This window comes from Epinephelus moara, chromosome 16 (assembly GCF_006386435.1).
Source record: "Epinephelus moara isolate mb chromosome 16, YSFRI_EMoa_1.0, whole genome shotgun sequence".
Taxonomy (NCBI): domain Eukaryota; kingdom Metazoa; phylum Chordata; class Actinopteri; order Perciformes; family Serranidae; genus Epinephelus; species Epinephelus moara.
Window position 1 is genome coordinate 34795525 of NC_065521.1, and position 24800 is coordinate 34820324.

At 41.7% G+C, this 24800-nt stretch overlaps 1 protein-coding gene across 1 annotated transcript in view; it reads left to right on the top strand.

Annotated features, from left to right (window-relative positions):
* The window catches only part of LOC126403253 (cadherin-4-like), a 329744-nt gene that overhangs the window by 250156 nt on the left and 54788 nt on the right, over nucleotides 1–24800 (top strand). The window contains exons 6-7 of the mRNA XM_050065819.1: nucleotides 16372–16527; nucleotides 24197–24341. Of these exons, the coding sequence (XP_049921776.1) occupies nucleotides 16372–16527; nucleotides 24197–24341 (301 nt within the window). The remainder of the gene's footprint in view (nucleotides 1–16371; nucleotides 16528–24196; nucleotides 24342–24800) is intronic.

Genomic DNA, 24800 nt, shown 5'->3' on the forward strand with positions numbered 1-24800 from the left:
TGTAGTCAGTATCACTTTAAAGAGGACTGAGCATCATGGCAAGCGGCTGGGGCGGCTGGTGCTTTTCCAGATTTTCAGCAGTGTTTTCACAATGACTTCCGGGGAATAGAGAGAGGTTCGATGAGACTGACCTCAGCTGGCTCTGATCCATTTTTCTGATCTGTATCAATCAAGGAATGACAGGCCAGCTGCTTTTGAAAAAGCAAAAGCCACATGTACGCCAGCCATCTGTGTGTCATCCTATGATGCACGTGCTTGTGCTCGGGCAAAAAATACACAGGCCTGAATCCACAGACACAGATGCATGGCTCCACAAACATACACACACACCTCTTCACTCTTCCAAGGTTCATTTGTCAACATGACAGCTGGACTCTTGCTGAGGTGGAGTTTGCCAAGCAGAATCCCTCGCTTGGTTAGTGGGAGCCAGAACATCCTGGGAAACATTCTGACACGCACTTAGAGGCTGCAGTGCTGCCGTATGTGTGTGTCTGTGTGTACATACACACACGAGTGAGCAAGTTTGTCTTTGTGTTTGCGTGCATGTACACGTGAATGTGCAACTTTTCAAAACACCCAGCAGCAGCATGGCAAGGTCCAGCCCCTCTTCAGTTTCTGCCTGTGCTTGGCAGGGGCAGGCTTGGCAGGGAGCAGCCCATTTTGTCAGGCTTCCAGTCGACATCAAACGTGCACACCGCTCCCGCCTCTACCTGAACACCTTTCCTCCTTCGCTTTCCCACTCACATCTGGGTCCTTAGACATCTGTTTACCTCATGATACCTCGAAGTGTTTGGCCCCGTTGGCTGGGAGGAATGCACTGTATTTGCTTTTCCATCCAAACAACCCTTCAGCTGTGTCCACTGGAAATGTGTCCGCGCAGTGATGTAACTGACTACATCGAACAAGACAATGTGAGACAAATGTATTCCAGCAGCATAAGACCCCACAAAGGTCACATGTCTTGTCTAGGGGGGGAAACTCTATCCTCTGTCTCACAATACGGATTCATCCTGCCAAACGGACGTCCTGTCAAACAAGTCCTGGCAACTTCTCTAAACTTTCCGTTTCCAGCTTTCCAGCCAAAAGGGCTCATGCTCTGCCACAGAGTTTTGCTGATGCAGTCAATTCACAGCCACTTTCATTTTTTCCCCTCTAACTCTCACTCTCCTCACTCTTTCTTCCCTCCATTTTCCCTCTAGTCTGCATTTCTCCCCTTCACTGCTGCTTGATGGATTTAGAAAGCGAGAAGAGGAAAAAGAAGGAAGGCGATGGGGAGAAGAGGGAGAGAGCGGTTTTTGAAAGGTGGACAGTACAAAAGTGTGTGTATGTGTGTGTGTGCATGTATTGGGGTTGGAGGGTGGTAAATGGCTTGGGAAAGTGCAATAGCAGCAGATTTTGTGCCACTGTCACCCCTGTCTCTCCTACAAGTCTCCAACACTCTTTCCTCTAATTACCCAGATTGGGTTTCCTGGGGATGAAGGGACGAGGGAGGTAAAGGGAGTAACAGGGGGTCCTTGATATTGTCCTTGTCAAAGCCTAGCGGAGCGCCTGGAGAAGTCATTCATGCATCCATCACACTCCCGATTTCACAATTTAATCAATTCCCTAATGAAAGAGAGTGGCAGCGAGAGAGGGAGAGGAGGGTAATAGTAAGATGGTAGCCCTCACACTCTAACCCCGCTAAGCCCAAGCTAAGGGGTGCGGCCGCTCTTTGTTTGCTGCTACAATGGCTGCCTTATTTTTCATTCTCCCTGCCTAGAAGAGGGGAGTGAGGAGGGCGAGTCATTCCATTGTTACCTCCAGGGAGAATAGCACCTCTAATTTGCCATAAGCCTGCACTATTAAAGACCAGACTCCTTTCACAGTACAATAATTGGAAAAGTCATTCACTGCTTAACTTCCATTACTCCATGTTATTTTCACTAATGTGGAGGAAGGTCTTTTAATAATCTCACCTGCGTCAGTTCGAGCTGTCATTCAAATGACACAAAAGCACATAGAGCCCACGATCTCTCCATTTCGTTCTGCCACACACCAACATGGACCGCTAAGCCGGATAAATCTGGAAACGCATCTTTTTGGCCCTCTGTCCTCTCGGTCCCCTCTGTAAATCTGAAAATGGCATTCTCACATTTTAGTGCAGACGGGTAAAACTGAGCTCTTCAAAAGCGATGACATAAGCCTGTCCAAACATGGCCGGGAGCTGCTGTGTGGCAGTCGAGTTAAAACGACAACTTTCTGTCGCCTCTGACAAGCTCTGTGATCACTCGTTTTAACATGTCATAATAGTCGTCACACAGAACAGATACAGAGAAAATCCAACTTTTCAATATTTGGACCAAATGTATGGATATTGAGAAAATATGCGACTATTGGTGCTTTCACAAAATATTTACACAATGAGATTCTTGATAAATAATCATCAGTAATATTAATATAGTGGGTAAAGGCAGTCTGGTCTTGTAAGTTCAGAAAATTACATCACCTTACTGTAATGCAGTCTTTAAAACCAGGAAAAGACAACATATACAAAATCTAAGACAATATCTGGTCTCATCACTATAAATGTCCTGAGTTTGGCTTGATTGAAACATAGTAGAGTCAATTAAGTGGAAGAAGGTACAACTGAGATTTAATCCGTTGAGACTTAACAGAGCAACCTACATGCTGATGTGTAGCAGGTACACTGTTTAACATGTTCACCAACTTAGTTTAGCATTTTCTCGTACCAGTATTTGTTAATTAGCGGTAGCTGAAGCTGATAAGAATGTCATTTGTTCAGCAGCTATTGCTGTGAGTGTATTGAGTTGGGATGGGATTTTTAAAAAGTAATTTCCATGTTTGAGTAGTCGCATTGAACTATTATAGAGTATTTGAGTACTCACAAAAAATAAATAAATAAATTAAAATGTAACATAATAATAGGAACGTAAATTGGCTGGAAAACAAGTACATTTGTACAAGTATTTGAAGTTCACTTACTGAACACCAAGGACTCAATGGCCTATTAATCTATAAATTCAAAATAAACATAAGATTAATTTGCGAACTTTCTACAAAGGTTAAACGTAGCACTAAAGGACCATCTTCAGAGCTGCTCTCCTCCCGGTCAGTTCAACGTCTGCCCGGTTAGCATGAGCTAACACAGCAGCAGCGGCTAATGTCCGACACAGAGCCACTGAACAAATACTTACGCCCAAATCTAGTACTCTAGTACCCATGTCTATCCCTCATATCTATGCTCCCAAGGTCCTACATTCTCCAGTTCAGTATTCTGTTATCACACATTAACTCTCCTATTGAGTTCATTCCATGTTTTTGTGATTCTTTTTACCTGAAGCAGCTTTGGTTTACTCTACATATGAATACATAAGACTTATCAGACAAAGACACATAAAGGATAAAAATGTAACACTGAAATTGACAAATGAGAGTGTGTGTAAAGGTTTTGAGCCCCCTTTATAGGTCTTTTTTTCCTAACCTTTACCTGTTTGGAATAGTAAGTTGTTAAAGATATCTCACCTTAACCTGACCTCTGAACCTGTTTATAAATGGGATTAAACCTGGCCCTAGACCTCTTTTCTAACCCTAAGCTGTCTTACATTTAATTTTGTTTTATTTTATTTTATTTTCACAGAGCGGGGGAACATTTTCAGTTACCCATTATGTGCTGTATAGGGCTAGGGAACATGTACCCTGGAAACACAAGACCCATAGTTATGTTCTCACTGTGTGCCATATAAATCTGGGGAACATAAGACCCTGTGAACATAGGAATGACCCCCTTAATCGTCACAAACAACTAATCAAAATTCTTAACTGACGATGGCTCTAGATCAAAAGTTAGGGATCACCGAATTTTTTAGAGTTCATCCTGAGGGGAACATGAATGTCCAAATTCCATGACAGTCCAATAGCTGTCGAGACATTCACTTAAAACCACAAATGTCAGGGTCATGGTGGCTCAAGAGTATAAGTCAAGGGATCTCTCCTGTAGGGACCATAAATGTAGGTACAGAACTTCATAGCAAACCACCCATTAATCCAATATTTCAGTCTGGACCAAAGCGGCAGGCCAATGACCAACAGTGCAATCCCTAGAGCCACACCACTAGCATAAAGATGGATGTATCATTTCGGCAACTGTTTATCTTCTTAGGGATTGCGGGGGGAGCTGGAGTCTATCCCAGCTGACACTGGGCAAGAGGCTGGGTACACCCTGGACAGGTTGCCAGACTATCACAGGGCTGACACATAGAGACAGACAACCATTCACACTCACATTCACACCTACGGCCAATTTAGAGTCACAAATTAACCTGCATGTCTTTGGACTGTGGGAGGAAGCCGGAGTACCCAGAGAAAACCCGCGCTGACATGAGGAGAACATGCAAACTCCGCACAGAGGGGATCCCCCACCCCAGGTTTCGAAACACAAACTCTCTTGCTGTGAGGCAACAATGCTAACCACTCCACCACCGTGCCGCCAAATGTAAACAGTGTTTTTATATGTAAGAGGCTCAACGCTAAACACATAGGCACGCCACAGGTAAGTTTGTTCATGCAATCCTTGCAGCTAATGAATACAAGATGTTATGCAGTTTGTGTTTCATGTTTGTTAGTAAGTACGTTCTTGAAAATCCCAACTTCAGACTGAGATACTCAACATCAATCCTGTGCTACCTTTTGAAGAGATACAATGCTTAACATCAAAGCTTGGGAAAAAGTCTGTGTTTTAAAAAGGCCACAGGAAAGCTTTTAATGCAGACACTTTGCTGACTCACAGCAAAACACACAAGGTGTCTTTTTATCTTACTGCGTGCGCCGGAGTGCATTTGACAGATGGAGTGTGCATGTGATATGCAATGCCACCTCAAAACCTTTCTCTTGTAGAGGCTCTTTCTTTTCAGAGTTAACCAGTTTGTTTGTGACCTGGTGGCCAGTACCTGTATTTCTTGCCTGCCTGTTAGGCTTTACTGTACTCTTGAAGGAACATATCTCTGTTTGTTCCTGTCTGCATTTGTGTTGGGAGTCGCCATCCCTGTTTGTTGGGCTTTAGAGCCGTGAAAGGCCTGGCTTTCAGCTCTTTAGGGGTTTGCTGCGACTTTACTGTCTGCGAGTGACTGTTTCTGCTGTCCTACTGCTCACTGAACCAGTGTCATTCTCTGTACCAGCAGCGCACTACAGCGCACCTAATTGGCACTCTCATGACAGGCCTGTGTGTGTTTTGTGTGTGTATGCGTGTCTGTGTGTGTGTATGTCTTTTCATGTTTGTATATGGCATGCATAAGCCAGATAGTGATACTTTTTTCTTTGAAGATTTTCTGGAACTTCAACTCAAAGCAGCTTTTTGCATCATTTCATGGCTCTGCTTCTTGTGTTTGTTATCTTTGTACAATTTTTCATATTCACACATAGGTGTACATATATGAAGGCTAAATATTTATGTTCATGATGTATATCTCATGCAGTGTGTTATTTCTTTATATTTATGTTTTTCATGTTTTTGAAATCTTAAAGTAAAATATGGCTTCATTCATCTGAAAACTGAAGGTGGCTTCTATTTTCAAACAGCTTCACAGGGGCAGCCGACCAATCATTTGAAGCTGTCGGCAAGATATAATGCACAAAGCTGCAAGGTGATTCAAGTTGAAAGGACACATTTCTTTTAATGTGTTTGAAATTGAAGGTTTTTTTGTAACCAAATGCAGACAGATTTCAGGAAATCTGTCGGTCCCACAGTATTTTCTTAGATGAGCCTCGCTGTGGTTTATGTTTGCGCCGTTGTCTGGCAAAAACACTAACATGCGGTCAGCCTGTTGCCATGTTTAAACCGCTGTCAGGCCCGTCTGATGTATGTGCTGTCTTATGTCATGTGCTTCAGTAAAATGGATTGAGGAAAAATAAAACTGTCACGAACACTAAGGCTGTTTTCTATTAACAAATCAATGCATGTTTTTATATTGTATCCAAAGCAGAGAGAATATCAGAAACTAATCCACTGCATCTGGACTGTAGTTTAACTGAATATGACGACAATCCAGAGTGAATCTGCTCCGACTGACCCGGCTCAGCGTAGGAGAAAGCTTAGCGGAGGTCATTGCTCCAAACATCAACACTTTCCCTTTTTTTCTTTATGTCTTGAAGAAAAACACAACCTCTGAACCAACTTCCTGAATATACAGGGATCTGAAGTACCAAGACAGTTGTATAATTTCTATGGTAATTGCTTTTCACCCACAACGGCCCAAGAACATTACAGCAATGCATATGGTAATTGCAGTTCTCTGTACATGTTAAAATGCAGATTATCTTTAATCATACCTGTACTTCAAAAGCTTCCAAGTATAGGACAAGATCAATTATATTATGTACTAGATTATACTTTTTCTTTATACTTTATACTGGGAACATCTGCACATTGCTGGGACAGCGTTGCACATTTCTACCTACTAACAGCCACCTCCGAAAACTGCACAGCTCTTTTACTTCAACAGTATAGAGTGTGCCAGGGCTGACATCAAAACCCGGAAGTTTAGCATCGCGCTGGTTCCCGGAAGAGAAAGTGAATGTGATTTTTGCATTGCGATTTGGATTATGTCAGAAAATAAGCTCTGTGGCTAACTCAAGTTTATGATACTTACAGGTTTTGTTCAGCGAGATAATCTTCACATATGAACACCTTTCATACCGCATTTGAAGCTTAAATGCGATCGCCAGAAGTAAAAAGCTAACGTTAGGCTTTAACGGACTACATGACTACTCCACGGTCGCATGACTCTTGACGTCACCGCCACTAAGCTTTCAACTGATTTCGGCCGCTTTATTTTAAAAACATTGTATAATGGGGAAATCGGACTGTTTAAGCTAAATAAGAAGCTGTAATGGCGGACTGCCAGCACTCTCGCCTGTTCGGGGGTGATGACGTTTAATGTCCCCGACAGGGTTTGTAGTCGTATTGAGCAACTTGTTAGCAACCGCCTTTTTTACGACACGTAAAAGCTTCAAAATTCACAAGTAGGGTATTTACTGACATGTTTTATGTCGTAGAACAAAACCTGAAACTCGCTTAAGCTTTTGTTAACCACAGACCTTATTTGAGGCATTTTACCAAAATCCCATTCAAAAAACGTATTGACTTTTAGACGAGAGAACCGGAAGTGCTGAAAGCGCTAACGGAGTTCTGGGTTTACTGGCACACTATTTCTTCATATTTTAATTATAACTTCATTCTATTCTATGTGTTTTGATTTTTGCACTAATTGCTCCAATTTTTAATTTTATTTTCTCTCACTGTGTTTATGTTATGCACCATTACACCAAAACAAATTCCTTGTATGTGGAAACCTATTTGGCAGTAAACTGGATTCTGATTCGGATACTTCATATATTTTGGCTGTAGGGAGCCATCTGTCAGGGAGCCTGCAGATTAAGAAATGTTGATGAAATTTAGCATTTTAAATTGTTAAATTTTGCATTAGAATTGAGCAAAGCAATTATCACGCTCGAATTGTGGTCCATACAAAAATACAGAATACACCAATATATACTTTCCTTATGCATTGATTTTGACTCCGAGCAAATTGTTTCATGACTACTGTTTTGTCAATGATATGAAGTGCTTTTTAACAGGATTGATGGATGGATGGATGGATGGATGGATGGATGGATGGATGGATGGATGGATGGATGGATGGATGGATGGATGGATGGATGGATGGGTCACTCGTTTGATGAGATCATCAATCTGGCGGGCACACATTCGCCCGCTCATCCATCATTAATACAAAAATCTCTGCATTCTATCTCTTCGCTCAGTTTTGGGAACAAACACACCATCTCCCTTCTGTGAACACACAACCAGGGCTTGTTCTAAATCTTCCTCTGTTTTAATCTTCTTCTGCCGGTATCATCACTTTCACAGTGCCTCCATCCACTGGTGAGGAGGACAGACCTGCAAACACCATGAGTGTACTGGCATAAACAGTGTCTGTGAAAACAGCAAATTCTATTTCGAATTGAGTATACTGGAGCCCTAAGCCTCTCCATGTTCCTCCCCTTTGTTTACATATAGCGCCTTCTCTCCTAATCTGCCATGGTGAGAGTTGCGTGGGCTGAAAGGCAAACAAATGCAATGGTAATATGCTCAGGAAGGCTCTGGTATCACACAAAGCAGAGGGGCCCATCACTGCCTGCGTCTGAACTTGAAACATCTTAAAAAAATACAGCCAGCTAAGCCAAGCCAGGATAACTGGAGTAGAGCGGTTCTCAAGTTATGTTAGGGGCAGAGCAGGTAGACATAAGGTTTTAGATTTGTAATGGATGCTTTTGTTATTTACTCCACAAAAATGAGAAAATATAAGCAAGAGGAAATAAATAAATCATGCTGTAAAGGTCCAGTCTGTAGGATATTGGTGGCATCTAGTGGTAAAGTGGCCAAACTGAAACTTCTCCCTTGTGCCAAGCATGTAGGAGAATTACATTGGCCGACATGAAAACACAAATGGCCCAATCTAGAGCCGGTGTTTGATTTGTCCATTCTGGCCTACTGTAGAAACAAAATGGCGGCCTCCATGGGAGACGAGCTGCTGTGCATTCAAATATTAACTGCTGATTCTAAGGTTAACAGAAACACAGTGATTCTTATTTTCAGTTGATTATAAACTAATGAAATCAAATGAATATTATACACAATATCTGCCAACAGATGCCATTAAATCCTTCACACTGTACCTTTAAAGGAGCAGTACGTAGGATTAAGGGGGATTTTACGGCATGTAGTGGTGAGGATTACAGATGGCTACCAGCTAAAACTTCTCCTGATGAAGATTGTTTTAGTGTTCATTGTTCAGGAGGTGTTTACTGGGAGCTGAATAATCCACAGAGGTATCTTCCTCTCCAAAACAAACTGCCCAGGTGATTAAAACTAGTAAAAACCCTGAATAAAGCAGTTTCATGTCACAAATCGGTGTTTATCCAGCGCTGTTTGGCTCGTCTCAGTCAGGCCACTGGCTGGCTCAGCACCTGCTAATGTGCGCTCACCTTTTTTCTAATACAGACATTCAGAAGATTTTTACTTGGAGCCGAATTATCCGCAGAGGTCTCTTCCTCTCCAAAACAAAAGGACCATGGGTGTTATTTAAAAAACAGTGCATAGGATCCATAATAAAAATGTATGTACGGACAAAAGCCAAAAATGACGTGCGCCAAAAATATTTGACATTTTCTACAATGAGGCTTCCACCTCACCATCTGCGTCACCTATTTCCCGTCTTCAAAATGTTCATGAACATGGGTCAAAGTTTCTCCCATCAAGTCTGTTTTTATAGATCTCGTTTATAAATGAGACCCCTGGTGATTTAAATGCGTAAAAACTTTGAATAAAGCAGTTAAGTTGCAAATCAGTGTTTGTTCCAAGCTGCTAGCCCAGCACCTGCTAACGTTTGCTTTTTGCTTTTTTTTTTTCTCCAATAACTTAAGATTCAGATTTCAGAACATTTTTACCGGAAACCTTATTATCTGATTGATAGAGACCTCTAGTCTTTTCCTCTCCAAAACAAATGGACCCGGTGCTTTAAACCGGTAAAAACACTGAATAAAGCACTTTAATGTTAAATTTTTTATTTATTTTTTTTGGTTTTTTTTTGACAATGCTGGTTGCAGAGGGGCTGGTAACTACGAATGCGAATTGCTCTATCTAGAGGAAGTCTTTGGTTTGTCCATTCTTGGCTACTGTAGAAACAGAGCAGTGCAACATGGCAGACTGTGTGGTTGTAGATATAAACAACTTGTTCTAAGGTAATGAAAACAGAACAATTTTCGGATGATTATACACTATAAAAAACATATTAATGAATATTATATACAGTTTCTGCCAATAGATGCCACTAAATCCTGCACACTGGATCTTTCAAAGAGGCCATGCTTATTTACAGCAGGTACAAAGCCACATTAGTATTAGTTTGGAGTGTCTCCAAGCCCAATATTGACTCCGCTTTCAAAGCAACACTAGTACAGTCGTGAGAGTGAACCAAAACAGTAAAGTTGCATCTTAAAAACCAAAACATTTTGACTCAATTAGAACGATGATTCAGTTTCATTTTTGAAGCTGTAGTTTGTGCTGGTATTTAATTGAATAACCTCATAGTCGAAGGTCTTTCTAATATTTTTCTACCTCCCCTAATGTGATTAAATATTACAAGCTTACTTCTACTCTCTACTTCTGCTTAAATCTTTGCACATATCTCATGCTAATGTTACCCTCTCAGCATGCAGTATAGATCACCTAATCAATACATGCAATTTGGATTTATTTCATTTGAATATATACATCATTTTAGTATTAATTTATGCAGTCGTGTGCATCTACAACAGGCGGTGCAGTCTCATATCTAAGTAGTAGTAGTTTGATACATTTTAAAAGTGTTAGTTAACATGCATTTTTAAGTGAGAATTAATTCCTCTGCAACCCAGTAAGCGCGGTGGTAGAATGGCGCCTCTGTGTTATTCATTCCCCTCTCTTCATCTCCTCTTCTCTGTTTTCCCCGAAGACCCGGTGCCATGATAATTTCTCATTTGATTCAGTTTTGCCTGGCAGAAGGGAGCTAAGCTCACTGATAAGATCTCCTTAAGAAGCAGACAAGTTGTCAGTAATGAAGGGAATTGCTTTGATCCGTCGACAAATAGGTCATTTAGACAGTGTCTGGTTTCTGATGCCGGATGATACAGTCATGACTCTCTCTCTGCCTCTCTCCCTCACTCTCACTATCAATCTCTCTTAGCGAAGCGTTTCTCCTCCACTCTCTCCCCCCCCGATACACACACACACACACACACACACACACACACACACACACTATCAAGACAACAGAGGAAAAATTAGAAGGAATGAAAAAAAACACAAAAAAAGAGAAAACTGAAAAACATTTTTTTTTATTATTATTGGCACTCTTGAAAATGAATTCTTTTGTTATTTATTACCCAATAGAGACATTTTATGTGAGTGTTACTGCATGTTATTGTGTGAGGGTGCAAGATAGCAGTGTGGCAAGAGAGACAGAGAGTTTCCCTCTTTTCATTAAGGCAAATAAAAAGTACTTATGCGGTTATGAGAAGCTCTCCGTGCTCATCTCATGCTGAGCTTTTTCAACACATTCCCTCCCTCTCTGAAGCGAAAATGGCAGAATGATAGCGAGAGCTGCTTACTATTGAAACGACATCCTGCCTGTCACAGTGTGCTGTGATGAAAGGAGGAGACTGATAACATGCAACAACAGCTAGCTAACGACCATTATTGGGTCTGTTAAAGGAGCTCTGTGTAAGTGTGTATCTATGATTCAGAGGTTGTCTGCACACGGCTCTCAACATGGAGGTGGCTTAGCCAGTGGCTAGCAGCTAATGGTGTGTGCAGTGACAGAACTATTGGTGTTACTGGATGAGACCCGGAGGGTTTGGTGTTACGCTTTGTGACACTGCCTTCCCGATACCAGTGGTAACTGCCTTATGTGTGTAGAGCAGAGCATTGGCAAATAGCTAGCAAGTGGAATACACACGCAGGATTGCCTAAAACATTGGTATTTTACCGGGGGACAGTGCCTTACCTCCTGCTTCACACAGAGTGTTGTGTGCCCGATACACGTTCTTGTCAGCAGTGTTGGGCAGTAACGAGTTACAGTAATAATATTACTTTTTCCAGTAACGAGTGGTGTAACTAATTATATATAAAATTCCAGTGATAAAATTACAGTTACCCCAAAACGAAACAACTCGTTAAAACGTTACTTTTGTTATCACCTCACTACTGACTTGAAATACAACAATCACATCAGCCGACTCATTTTCGTAATCATCGAGCTGGGCATGTACATTTCAAAGCAGCAAGCTACTTTTGAAGATCGGAACACTTACCTTGGCAGCTGAAAATATTTTCATTACCTTGATTTTGTCGAGTGGAAAGATGACAAGAACACTAATGCTGCAGGTGGTCGGACTAAAACTCTCTCCACTGCGAAAAACACATCTTCAAAGCTTTTACCCACTACGACCGACAGCACAGCAGCATAAGACTCCAGGAAATACACACACCAAAGGTAAGCCCAGCTGTAGCACTACACTGGCTAAACAACCAAAACTGGATTTTACTTGTGGACAGCTGCGGCAACAACGAAGAAATTAAGCTTGTGGCTGGTTATGTGGTGGAAGAAATGTTGCTCTCCGTCTTTCAGACGTCTTAATTTAGGGGAGATACCAACTCACCAATTTTCTTAGGTGTAATAGAAAAATAATATAAGGAGTAGTGTTACAAATTACTGTTGGCAGGGAGAGATAAGTAAATTATTACTTTTGAAAAGAGTCTCGTCACGGTTTGGGTAAGCTAGCAAAACCAGGACTCGGTTGTTTTTTAACCTAATCTTTGCCTTAACCCCTCGTGCGTAACTATAACTTCGAACAGGGTTGATTTTTTTTAGTTTTTCTGTGTATTTACTAAGACACACTTACATTTTTCAGGGTGTCTACAGGTCCTTAATGTCTTAAATTCAATGTTACAACCATAAGGCCTTAAAAGTCATTAAATAGTCTTATATTCAAATTTGTGAGGTTTTAACTACTACAAACATTTTACCTTATTTCATAAATCCATTTTTAATTTCTTTTTGTGAGAATGAGTGAAGCCTTTCTATCAAAAGTACACATTTGTAATGTAATGTCTTTAAAAACTATAATACTGTCATTTTACCTCATACTTGTTGGCAAAATGTAGATCAACTTAACTCACTCTAATAACCATATTCCTTCACAGCACTTACCTCTGCACAAGACCACATGTATACTTCTTGCCTGCAGTGCTTACCTACAGTGCTTAAATAAGAGAAACATGATTTGTCCAAAAATCTTGTCCTAAATTTGGTTAATAAGTGTCTTGAACAGGTCTTAAAAGGCATTACATTTAACTAACTGATACCTGTAGACAGCCTGTTTTTGCTCCTTGTGCTGCTGGCATGGCTCCAACAACAATTAGACTTCCCTGCAGATTTTCAAATGACTTTCAGATAAATTATCAAATTGACCATCATAATATTAACTTAGAAAATATGCACAACTAAATAGTAGCTGACATTTAGATGGACTCAATTATGTCCAACAAAGAAAATCTACTCAGATAGGGGGTCAGTGTTTGGATATCAATGTAATATCTTGCATCAACAGGTGTTCAGCCCAAATGAGCTTACAAGATAGTTTTTTTCAGTTTCCATGTGCGTAGGTGTGAGATCAAATGAACAAATTATAGGAAAACATGAATATTGTATTCTGTATGCCTTTGTAATAGAGATTACACACAGGTAAACAGGGTATACCAACATCTTTTACTGGTTGTTTATAGTATACCAACTTATCAGCCAAAAAGCCATTGGAAAATAAAGGAGAGTATATCCACTCATCTTCAGAAACCTACCCATCTACCTGGTAGTACATCAGCTACCACTACACCACTGTTTGACATGCATTACATAAACTGACCTCATATTGTATGCCCGTATTATTCAGTGTGGTTTGCCTAATTTTCCAAGCTTTGTAAATAACTAAACCATCGTTTGCCACTCAGTACAACTTCTCATTTGCGTCAAACCAAAATAATTGAGGATTTTTGTTCTGCATACTCAAAAAGCGGCACACATGTTATCATATTACACTGGCTGAGACGCTCATGGAGCTCGCTGAGTCGTTCACTGCTGCGTCCTGTATAACCGTGCCCATCCAGGTGAACCATATATGCATAGCTGGACCATAAAAACGAGTAGAGAAGCTTGGTTTACGACACACGGAGGGAGCGTGAGCTCATTTTCTGCTCAGGACGCTGTTACTCCACTATGTCTTTACATAGCAAATAGTTGTTTGCTACTGTGTTAATGCTCTGGATGTTGTGTAGAGCTCTTTTAATCCATAGCTGTGCATATATGCATATGATTCACTACATAAAATATTAATCATGATTTATGAGCCAGACAGAGCAAGCAAATGTGCATATGTGTGCACATGTAACCACACACAAATATGAATATAAACAGATGAGGATAAGGATGCTGACGCTGTCCCTCAACAGTTTTAAAGGTGTTTACGTGAACGTTGTGGGAGGGAGAGCTAATTGGCTTCAATGACTGTGGAAACATGCAGCTGAATCCCCCCCCCCAAACCCCCAAGCAGGACAACTTGGAAACGGGTGGGAAATCAGGGGGGCGGGGAAAACCCAAATGGAATTATGGAGAGCTATCACTTCCTAACTGGTGAGGATTTATACGCCACTGCCAAGGCCAACGGATTGAAGTAATTTCATTTTTCATGCATGGCTTCTGTCCCCACAGAGACCTGAAGCGAAGAAAGAGAGAGAGAGAAAGTGATGAGCGAGAACAGCGGAGGGGAGAGATGTGAGGAAAGGGGAGGAGTGGAGATGAGAGAGGAGGAATTGGAAAGGAGAGGGGAGGGCAGAGGAAAGGAGAGACAAGGAGAGGGGAGGAGAAGAGGGGGATGAATGAGAGGGGGAGACAGGTTGGCAGCGGGATGTGTAATAATTGCTTGTATTTTCTAATGCGACAGGAAAGGTAGATGGAGTCAGTGTGCTGCAGCCTCTTTGCTTTGCCTATAGACGAGGGTAATGGCGGCACTTTGAGAGTTCAGCTGAGCTGCTAGCTGGGTATTTGTTAGTTTGTTGGTGTTTAACGGGTAGAGTTTCTTTGAAGTAATTGCAGTCGATGCCTGCAGCTCGTTAATTATCATAGCTGTCAGCAGTAATTCGCTGAGATATGTGCAGAGCATTCTGACGTTCTCCTCCCCCTATTCCCCAAAGAAAACACACATACAGACATGCACAAATAGCATTAGTGGGATGTTGTGACAGCTCCTCTTGCATTCTTACAGGGAAGGTGTCTATAACTGATCACATTTGTTTGATTAGAAAGACACCTCGACCGGATCTTTCTAATGGAGAGTTGATGATAATGCCGGGGCTGATGAAGAGGAGGGGAAGGGAAATGGTGATAATAGAAGGTGTCGTGATGGTGACAGGTTTTTATTCCACCGGTAGGATGAGTCAGGATGACACCTGTCTAATACTGTAAGTCCGTTCCTTGTCCTCGTTAGTTGCTCCAGCTATTTTCTCAGCAGGGCAGGATTCCTAGTGTGTCAAAAGTGTGGCTAAATTGGTTCTTCAAGTGGTGAAAGATGGAGACAACTTTGGACAGCCGTACTCTTTTGGTGCACTTAGGCTCTCCACTGAAATAGTCATTGATTAGAAGAAAAAGGTTGGCCCATTCCTCTGTGTGTGTGTGTGTGTGTGTGTGTGTGTGTGTGTGTACAGTATGTGCCCGCATACTGGAGTAAGTGTATGATTGAGTCATTTTGATAAACCGGCTGATGTTCACGGGTTGTCATGTAGTTAATGGACAGAGATGGGATGCTCAGAGGTTTGGACTCTATTTGGGCACCAAATTGAAAAATTCCTCCAAATGAGTCCCAATTACACAGCACTTCAGTCCAAATCACAGGCCTAGCAGTGCACTTAATGCACCTATTAGTTGTCGATCTGGAAAAGGAAAGCTGAACCAACGTAAACAGGCCTATTTCTTAAAGAACATTCTGCTTCCCATCTCCCACAGTCACTGAATAATTCTCTTCTGGTGTGCACCCCTGGATTTCAGACTGTTATTTTCTTCTGGCCCATTTTTGCCTCCTCAAAATTTGTTTATTGTCATGTTGCCTGTAGTTGCTTCCCTAATTACACAACAATTACGACCCCACTTTCCTACCTAATTGACACTTTTGTTCACAACCTGTCTGTATTCCCAGCTTGGCTCCAGCAAATCTTAATAAAATCTCTACCTGACTGTCAGTTAACAGTAAATATAGGTTGATTTCATTTCTTCCTCCCACCGAAATATTGAATTTAAATTTCTCTTTTGAAGCAGTCCAATTCTGCCAAACAGAATGCATAGCGCTCCCTGCGGCAGCACTAATGGAATCCTTGAGTATGTGGTGGCTAGAAATGCCACACTGTGATGAATATGTGTGTTTGCGAGGGTGCGTGCTCCACGTGTGTGTGTTTGTGTGCCTGTGCATGTTTCCAATGAGTAATATGCAATATCAGATTTCTGAGGTTGTGTAAGGACGAAATTATTAAACTCCAAGGCCGTATATCACAAACTGGTCCTTGAATAATAAACACCCTGCAGTACATATTGTACCAATAGGTTTATGTTGGCTGTGGTGACAGTGTGTTTGAGTTTACTCAGTGCAAGAGGGGAGTAAAGTCTCGTTATGGGACTTCAATAAACACTTGATTGACCGATTGACTGTTGTTCTTTGTTTGTTGTGATGCAGATTCGTTCAGATCAGGATAAGGACATCTCCATCCGATACAGCATCACTGGGGTGGGAGCAGATCAGCCGCCCAATGAGGTGTTCAATATCGACCCGGTGCTTGGAAAGATGTTCGTCACCAAACCTCTTGATCGAGAACATCGCTCCTCTTACCATGTGAGTGTGTTTCTCTTTCTCTTTTCACACACACACACACACACACACACACACACACACACACACACACACACACGCACACACACACAGAACAGCTCTGACCTTTGAAATAAACCCCACAAACATCATTATACTGCCAGTTAACCCTTTAGATAGAGAGACAGATACATACAAAAACACCCCTATATACAGGAATAGAGAAACACCTTACTAAAAACACAGAAGTAACAGTCCAGGCACCAGAACTACTGCAAATTACTGTCACTATAATGAAGTATCTGCTAATGGACGCAGTGTGAGGTGGTTAACAGTGCAGGTATTGCAAATGGAGGGTGATTAAAAAGTAATTAAAACTTAAAACAAAGTGCAAACATGACTCATTAACCTTACATTTAACACATACGTCTTTATACGGCATCAATGTAGAGCTAAGTTCACACCACACGACTGTCAGGGTCGTCAGACTGATTGTACTGTTCACACCACACAACTTACCAACTTGTAATTGGGAGTCTCAGAGTCACTACGGTTTTCACACTACTTGATAGACTAGTGACAGGGGTCACGCACTATGAGATCTTTCACCGGGAGGAATCCACATTTAGTATGATGACTCCCAACCAGGGGTCAGGGGGTGCTTAGTAGAAAATATCAAGGTCATCAAGTGACAAACATTCTGAGTTAGGCACTAGGCTAATAACTGACAGAAACACTGCGTCCACCTTCCATCTTCTCTTCCCCTCTGTCACTTTCCCTCAAACACACACACCATAGACAGCTCCGCAGTGCCACTCGGCTCTGTCCTCAGCCAACACTCTCATTGGCTGTAGTTCACCCACAAAGTTCCCGTCAGGTCCAGATATTTAGTCTGCAAGATATCTGAGGACTCAAGTGACGACTTGCAGGCGCCGAGCTGACGTTGATTTGCCTCTGTTCTGGTTCATGTGTTGTTGTATCTTGCAGTATTTACTTTCCATAACTTCCAATATGCATAAGATAACAGACAGTTGTTTTACATTTGATTTATTCTTTCCATACCACATTATGAAAAAACAAATCAGCTTTAGAAATTATTTAATTAAATCCATCCTATAAACTTTACATAACAATATTGCATTACATTGTTACATTAAACATGAGCACACTGTAAGACGGCAAGTAGAAACATTTCCTTGAAGAGTTGTGTGTGTGTGTTCTTGTACTCTGATCACGGTGAGGAACAATTAGATGTTTAGCATACACTGGTTATGGAATGAATGATAGAATTACCAATTAGCACCTTTTCACTCACATAGATGCAGCAGCTTTATGTGCAGAGCATCTGGATCAAGTGAAGTATAAGTCAGAGAATGTGTTAATTAATCATTAAGCTACAAGTTTTAAACTGCTGTGCCAGTAACAGCGGCAAACAGAGAGGAAGAAATTGGCTCAGCGAGTGGCAAGATGTGAATACAACATGTTGGCATATACTCGTATTTGCCGTCTTTCTGAAAATGACAAGAAAAGATCAATGTCATTCTTACTTAGGGAACTCTGCTTTCTTTCCAAGATTAAAATGAAAAGATACCACTCTCATGTTTGTGCGCTAAATATGAAGCTACACCCAGCAGCTGCTAGTTTAGCTTAGCTTAAAGACTGGAACCAGGGGGAAACAGCTAGCCTGGCACTGTCCAGAGTTTAAAAATTCTGCCTTTTAGGCCCTCAAAATATTACTGATTAACATCTATTTTTTTCCATCCATAAATAAACAATGACAAGTTGAGATTTAATGAGTTATGTGCTGTCACTATTTCAGTGACTTAAGCCCTGTTTCCACCAAACACTTTCGGTATGGTACCTTTGGAACCAACAGTAACCCTTCAGACATGGTACCTAGACCCTAGTGTTTCCACCACAAACAGAACTCTTAAATGTGGGCGGGGTTGTTGTCACTCACTGCTCTGTCCAGCACTCACTGTATTTCCTCATTATCAGTGACACAGATGGAAGTCTGCACCTCGTTTATTGTCCACAGAACAGGGTGCATGATGAAATTGTCAGAACAAAATCAAACAGGCTGCAGTGAGAGTCTCTCTCCATGGGATATTTAAGAATAGTGGGTTTGGGCATTTAGTCTTTCTCAGGCAAGCTCAGGGGTTTAGTGTTGCTGTAGCCCACAGGAACGATGCTCCGCAGTAATGGTCGAAGTTGTCACAGTGATATTTAAGGTGTGTTGATTGATTCATATCAACTCATGCACTGAGTAACATTACAAGTTAATGTTCCACCTTGAAAGTCCCCAGCAGTCGACCCAGTGAATTAAATTATTTTTTCTCCGACTCCAGCTGCTGCGAGAGGCAGCAAAACATCCTTTCATTTTATAGTAACAGTTTACTAATAAAACTCTCCACAGTATAAACATTGGCTACATGAGCCTCAAAACCAGCCACAGCTCAGCCCTGAGCAGAGTGACCATCCTCTATTGACCAATCAACAGACTGCAGTGTTCACAGCTCCACCTTTTAGTACCAGATCTGTGTGCTAGGTACCCCAACAGAGGGGGGACCAAAAATGGGAACGGTACAGAACGGTTCCATTGGTACCATCCACAACTTTTCACAGTGGAAACAGGAAAAAAAGTGTACTGAACTGAACCATACTGCTCGGTAGAAACAAGGCTTTACTAAGGCCTTGTTGTCACACACACACACACACACACACACACACATGTATAACCAGTTAAAAGCATACACAGTACCTTTTATATTACATTTTTTAAGTTAATTCAATCATGTAATATAATTATACTTCACTGTAATGTTCTTTTTGTGGAAAACATTGACCAGATGTCCACATTTTTGAGGAACAAAGCTTTGTAATATGTTTCTAACATCCCATTTAATTACATCAAATAACTTAAAGAAATTGAAATATTTAAACATTTTTTCCTCAGGGTCTCAGGAGGCTATTAATGTGCCCCTGATAAAGACCTCCTGCACTGTTGCAGCCAGCAGTAGAGGACTAGCTGGAGAGCTGGAAGAGCATGGAAACTGAACAACTGGCCTGTCTCTTTCCTAAGTTCAAAATGAAACCTCCAAAGCTGACACACACTGTATATTGTTTGTTCAGCTGGTACATAAACAGTCGTGTAAAACCATCCTCGGCCCAGTGCAGCATGCATGACCATCTTCGTTTCATCCATGCTGTGCTGCTCCAAAACCAAATTAGACAGGACTGTCTGGGGTCGCCTGTCCCGGCGCTACCTCATTTAAATGAAACTTCCAACAGCGCCTCTTGTCTCACCTTTGTGTTTTGCTTGCTGGTCAAGGCATAGAAATATCAAACAGTTGGACAAAGTGCATTTAAAGTTTAGGAAAGTCCTAACTTGTCGTATTGCTGACTAAGCTAGTCTTTCCGCTAGTCTTCTGGAAGGAGAGCCCCCGAGGCTTTGATGTATTGAGCAACCACACTGGGTTCATCACTTTAAGTTTCTGTCTCTAGTTTTCTCAGACTCTGTAGCTGCCACTATCCTTGTATTCATATGGGAACCTCATCTTGACTTACAGTCCTGGTGAGCTGGCAAGCCCAACCTTTCAGTGGGGGCCGAGCAGATTTATACCTGGGAGAAAGTCCAATCAATGAGGTGATTTGTTAAGAAAGGCGGAAGCTCGCTAAAGGCTGCTTAAGTTAAACTCCGTGTTTGTTGTAGAGGAAAAGTGTTTGTTGGTGTGGAATACAAATGGCAGGGAGAAACCAGATGAGACAAGGTAAAGATGTACGTGCAAACAAATGAAGAAAGGTGTTGAACTTCGATTAAAGGCCTCTCACACTAGCTGCTGTGAGAGCATCAGGGAGGCAATTAAACAGGATTGTATAAAACATGAACGTCCTCAATCTCAAGATTTTATTTACTGAGCAGTGTCATCCTGCAAAACTGCAGCACACACACAAAGTTAGAATTTGACTTTGTGCTCCTTCTTTTGTTTACTTCATATTTCATGCAAGGACGGAACAAAGTTACGGTCTACTTCTTTTTATTTCAAAAGAATGAGCAGTCTGAAATTCAAACCCAGCCATGCAACAAGATGCATTCTTATGAGGGGAAAAAAACCTTGGAGCTTCTGGGTCTGCTGTTATCTTTATCAGGATGCTGCCTCTTTGCCAAATGCCGAGCGCTGCCTGGTATGGTCTGTTTTCTCTCCCTGCCTTTCAAGATAATAACTTTAATGTGGACCCAGAATTACATTTTGCCTTCTTTAAACATGGCGGTAATCTCTGACTCTTGCTGTTATTGAATTAGGGTGTGGGTGCATGCGGGATGGAGGGATGAGGGTGGGTAGAGATAAGGGGCCTGGCTCCTAGCCTGTTACAGCACAGCGAGATGGGAGATGCGATGGCAGCGCGCGGATATTGGGTGCAGGACAGATCAGACAATGCAGTGGAAAAAGTAAAGTCAAATTAACCTCAGGGGGACCCGAAGACGCGATTTTGGTGGAGGTGCAGACTCGGGAGCAGACGGTGGAGAGGAGAGGATGGGCGGCAGTGGAGGGGATCTTCACCTCTCTGAGGAGAAGGGGCCTATGGAGAGGGCAATTTATTCTATTTCTTGCCACAACAAGCCTTGAGGCTATTTTACTTATCTGGCTCTCGTGCTCTTGCAGTGGCCAGGTAGCTGTTTTTCCATCAGACATGCTCAGATGTAAAGAGAACCATTTTCCATACAGGATGGAGGAAAAAAAGTGCTCATGTTACAGTTTCTCATCTTTCTTCTTTATCTGTTCCTTACATGTTTTCATTTTTCCTTCAGCCGCTTCCAATTCTGTCACTTTACCTTTCATCTTCCTTTACCTTTCCTTTAGATGAATATCCATAACATCAAATAGGTGGAGGGTCCTTCTCCTGAAATTGATTGCTGACATTTTACCTGAATAAATATTTACCCGCCTATGCTGTTAGGAGCAGGATGTAGATAGTATCAGAATTCTGCCTTTTCCCCTCCTTGTATGATATAAACTAAACATCCCCGGTGCTTTCAGCTGACAGGAATATCACTGAATAAGTCATGTTCAGGGATATAAACATTCCAGGGTACGGTGAAGTGAATCAAAACAGCTTTAGAGAGAACCAAGGAGTTCATTTTGAAATGCTTTTTCATTCTGTTACTTTGACCTTCACGTATGGAGCGAAAAAACAAACGTAGTATTTATTTAAACTCAATATTTCCCTGATAATTTCAGCTATTTTCTCCGCTCTCATTTTCATTCATTCAGCTTTTTTTTTAACCCCCCCCCCCCCCCAGACTTCAGCGTGTATTGATTCCAGTAATAACTCCATGTCCAAACTTTGTGAGAAATCCTAGTTGGTGATTCCATTGATCTGAGCACAGCTGAGTTGAATTTGAGATGGGCTGACTGTGTTTGTGGAGTCAGAGGGAAGTGAAGAGATTTCAGAACTCTCTTTCAAAGAAAACCAGACAGAATGTTGGCCTGGGATCCAACACAGTGATCCTGAAACAGACACCTTGCCTTTACAACGGAGCCAGCTTCCAATAAAATAAGATGTTTCTTGTTTTGGTTTCTGCTGAGATAAAAACTTCCAGGGACTAAGTGTAAAAAAGATAAGTCTGGAGAAAGTGCATGATCGCAAAGGCTATGTCTCTGCAAGAAAAATATCCAGAATTTTACTGCTGACCCTACCACGTATTGTTGTGTAGGCTTAGGAAATCTTTTTTAAACTGCTGTACTGTATAATTCAATAACGCAGATTTTTATCAGCCCGTGTATTCATGAGCACAGTTAGATGACAAATTCAGAAAACAGTGCAGAGGTGTTTTTCTGTTTGGCTTTAGAGGTTCTGTGGAAGTAGTCATCTTGAAGTATGAGAAAACTTTCAGTTTGTTGGTGTTTTATTTATGTTGCTTCTCCCTTTCTTTTGTCCACTCCTGTGAGCAGAGACAGTTGGGAATACGCTGAGAGGATGAGGGCGTCTATCCCAGGAGTGATATAAAGAATTGATATTTAAACATGCCAACAACTATTAAAAGATGTTTGCGTATTTAAATCTCTAGCCACTAGCCACAGATACAGTAATTAAAATTAAACATAATGAATAAAGCATGCAAAGACTTTAAACTGAACTAAAGTCATCTGAAATAAAAGTTTTACTCACCAAATCAATATTTGTTTCAGGAACACTGACAACTTCACTGATACTCAGCTGCAGTGTTTTTAACCAGCCGCGCTGGGGACAGTCGTGGCTAGAGGCATTATGTTTTCAGATTGTCTATGGATCTCATTCTCCTGAACTCCTTGAGGGAGCTTCTTCAAATTTGGCACAAACGTCCACTTGGACTCATCGATGAACTGATTAGAATTTGATGATTAAAGGTCACTGTGACCTCACATCTTTCCAATTCCAGTGAACCTGATATCTCCGGAGCACCTGAAGGGAATTTCCTCAAATTTGTCACAAACATCCACTTAGACTCAAGAATGGGCTGATTAGAATTTGGTGGTCAAAGGCCAAGTTCACTGTGGCCTCACGGAACATGTTTTTGGCCATAACTCGAGAATTTATCTCCTAATTAAGACAAAATTTTACACAAATGTGTAATAGGATGAAATTTTATATCCTAAAGGTCCTAGGTCAGCTTCATTGTGACATCATTATGTTCTACGAAAACACTCTTTTTGGCCATTACCTGATGCCATAACTCACCAACAGTGGGGGAGACATTTATACCCTTTTCCACTGTCACTGTTGGTCGTGCCGAGTAACATCATGCTGCACCGATTTTTGTTTCCATTGCCAGTTTAGACGCGCCAAGCCATGCCAAGCAATGCCTGAGATGGACCTTCTCAGGAGAAAGTCGTAAAGCCAGAGTACTTGCCCTTAAGCAGGTAGCGGTGACATCTCGCCGACTGCAGCCAACCCTCGTCTGTGCTGGGCTGACGGCACAAACCAAGCCAAGCCAGCCCATGACTGTCGAAAAGGGGTATTGGTCAGATACTGAATTGGTGACACTAATTTTGGTTGTCCACCTTGAAACTGTGCTGATTGTAAAGATCTTGTGTGCTGCCAGGTTGCAAACATGTTTGGAGCATTCCAGTTTTAGAATTTGTTGCTTCATTGCGGCAAAATCAATATTTGAAGCATCGTCAACTGTCTTGGCTACATATGAGTCTTAACAGACATGCATGTAAACTACAACTTGACTGGTTGGCAGAGGCAAACAACCAAGAGGCGATAATTCTAGATCATTAGAGTCATAAAATTACACACCTTTCACCTGTTAATGAAAACACACATTTCATGATGTCTCTTCCACAAAACACTTGCAGAGGAAGCTGATTACTGTCTGTAGACTTTGCCTGTCAGGTCTGACAAACGCAAACTGTACGAGGCAGAAACAAAAAGAGGATTTTGAAAAGCAGGAGGGATGACCACCCTCAGTGGAAATTACACCCTTGATGTAAATAAATGTTGCTAGATGGATAGACCCTTGTTCATTCCATGAGAAATTATTTTTTTCATTCATCAACCACCAAATGTTTACCCTAAATAATTTCCTCCCTAAAACCAATACAAGCACTCATCGCAGACTCATCATACATTATTTATCAGTTCATTACTTCCTGCGCCCATAATGGTTATAATCTAACCTCATTTCTTGTGTTTTTTTGTCTCCCAGCTGCGAGCCCACGCCGTGGACATGAATGGGAACCAGGTTGAGAACCCCATCGATCTGTACATCTTCGTCATCGACATGAACGACAACAGACCCGAGTTCAAAAACCAGGTCTACAATGGCTCTGTGGATGAAGGCTCCAAACCAGGTAATGGAGCATGGATGGATGGATGAAGGAAGAAGTAAAGTGTAAAGCAGAAGTTATTGCAGGAGAGAAGCATTCATTAAGAAAGATTAAAGAAATGTGACAAGGGGTGACGTGTTTGGATATGGGTGGACGGAGGAAGAGCGACTAGTATATCAGGAGAGAGTGGTGTCGTTAAAAGTGTGACAAAACCAGTGAATCTTTGACGCAACAGAGAATTTTCTATTCCCCTTGATTTAGCAGACAGACGGAGAATCTGTCTCCTACAGTGGCTTTTCATTTAGCCGACTGCAGCAGCGGCCATAAACCAAAGAGGGTGCTCAGGCTGGAGAGGAGATTGAGGATTAAATGTACCACGCTGTAGCACCACTGGGTCATTTTATGTCTAACCTCAGAGCGGAAGAATCACGGAGATGAGCTCTCTGTGTGCATGCGTGTGTGTGTGAGCCTGATGAGCCAGAG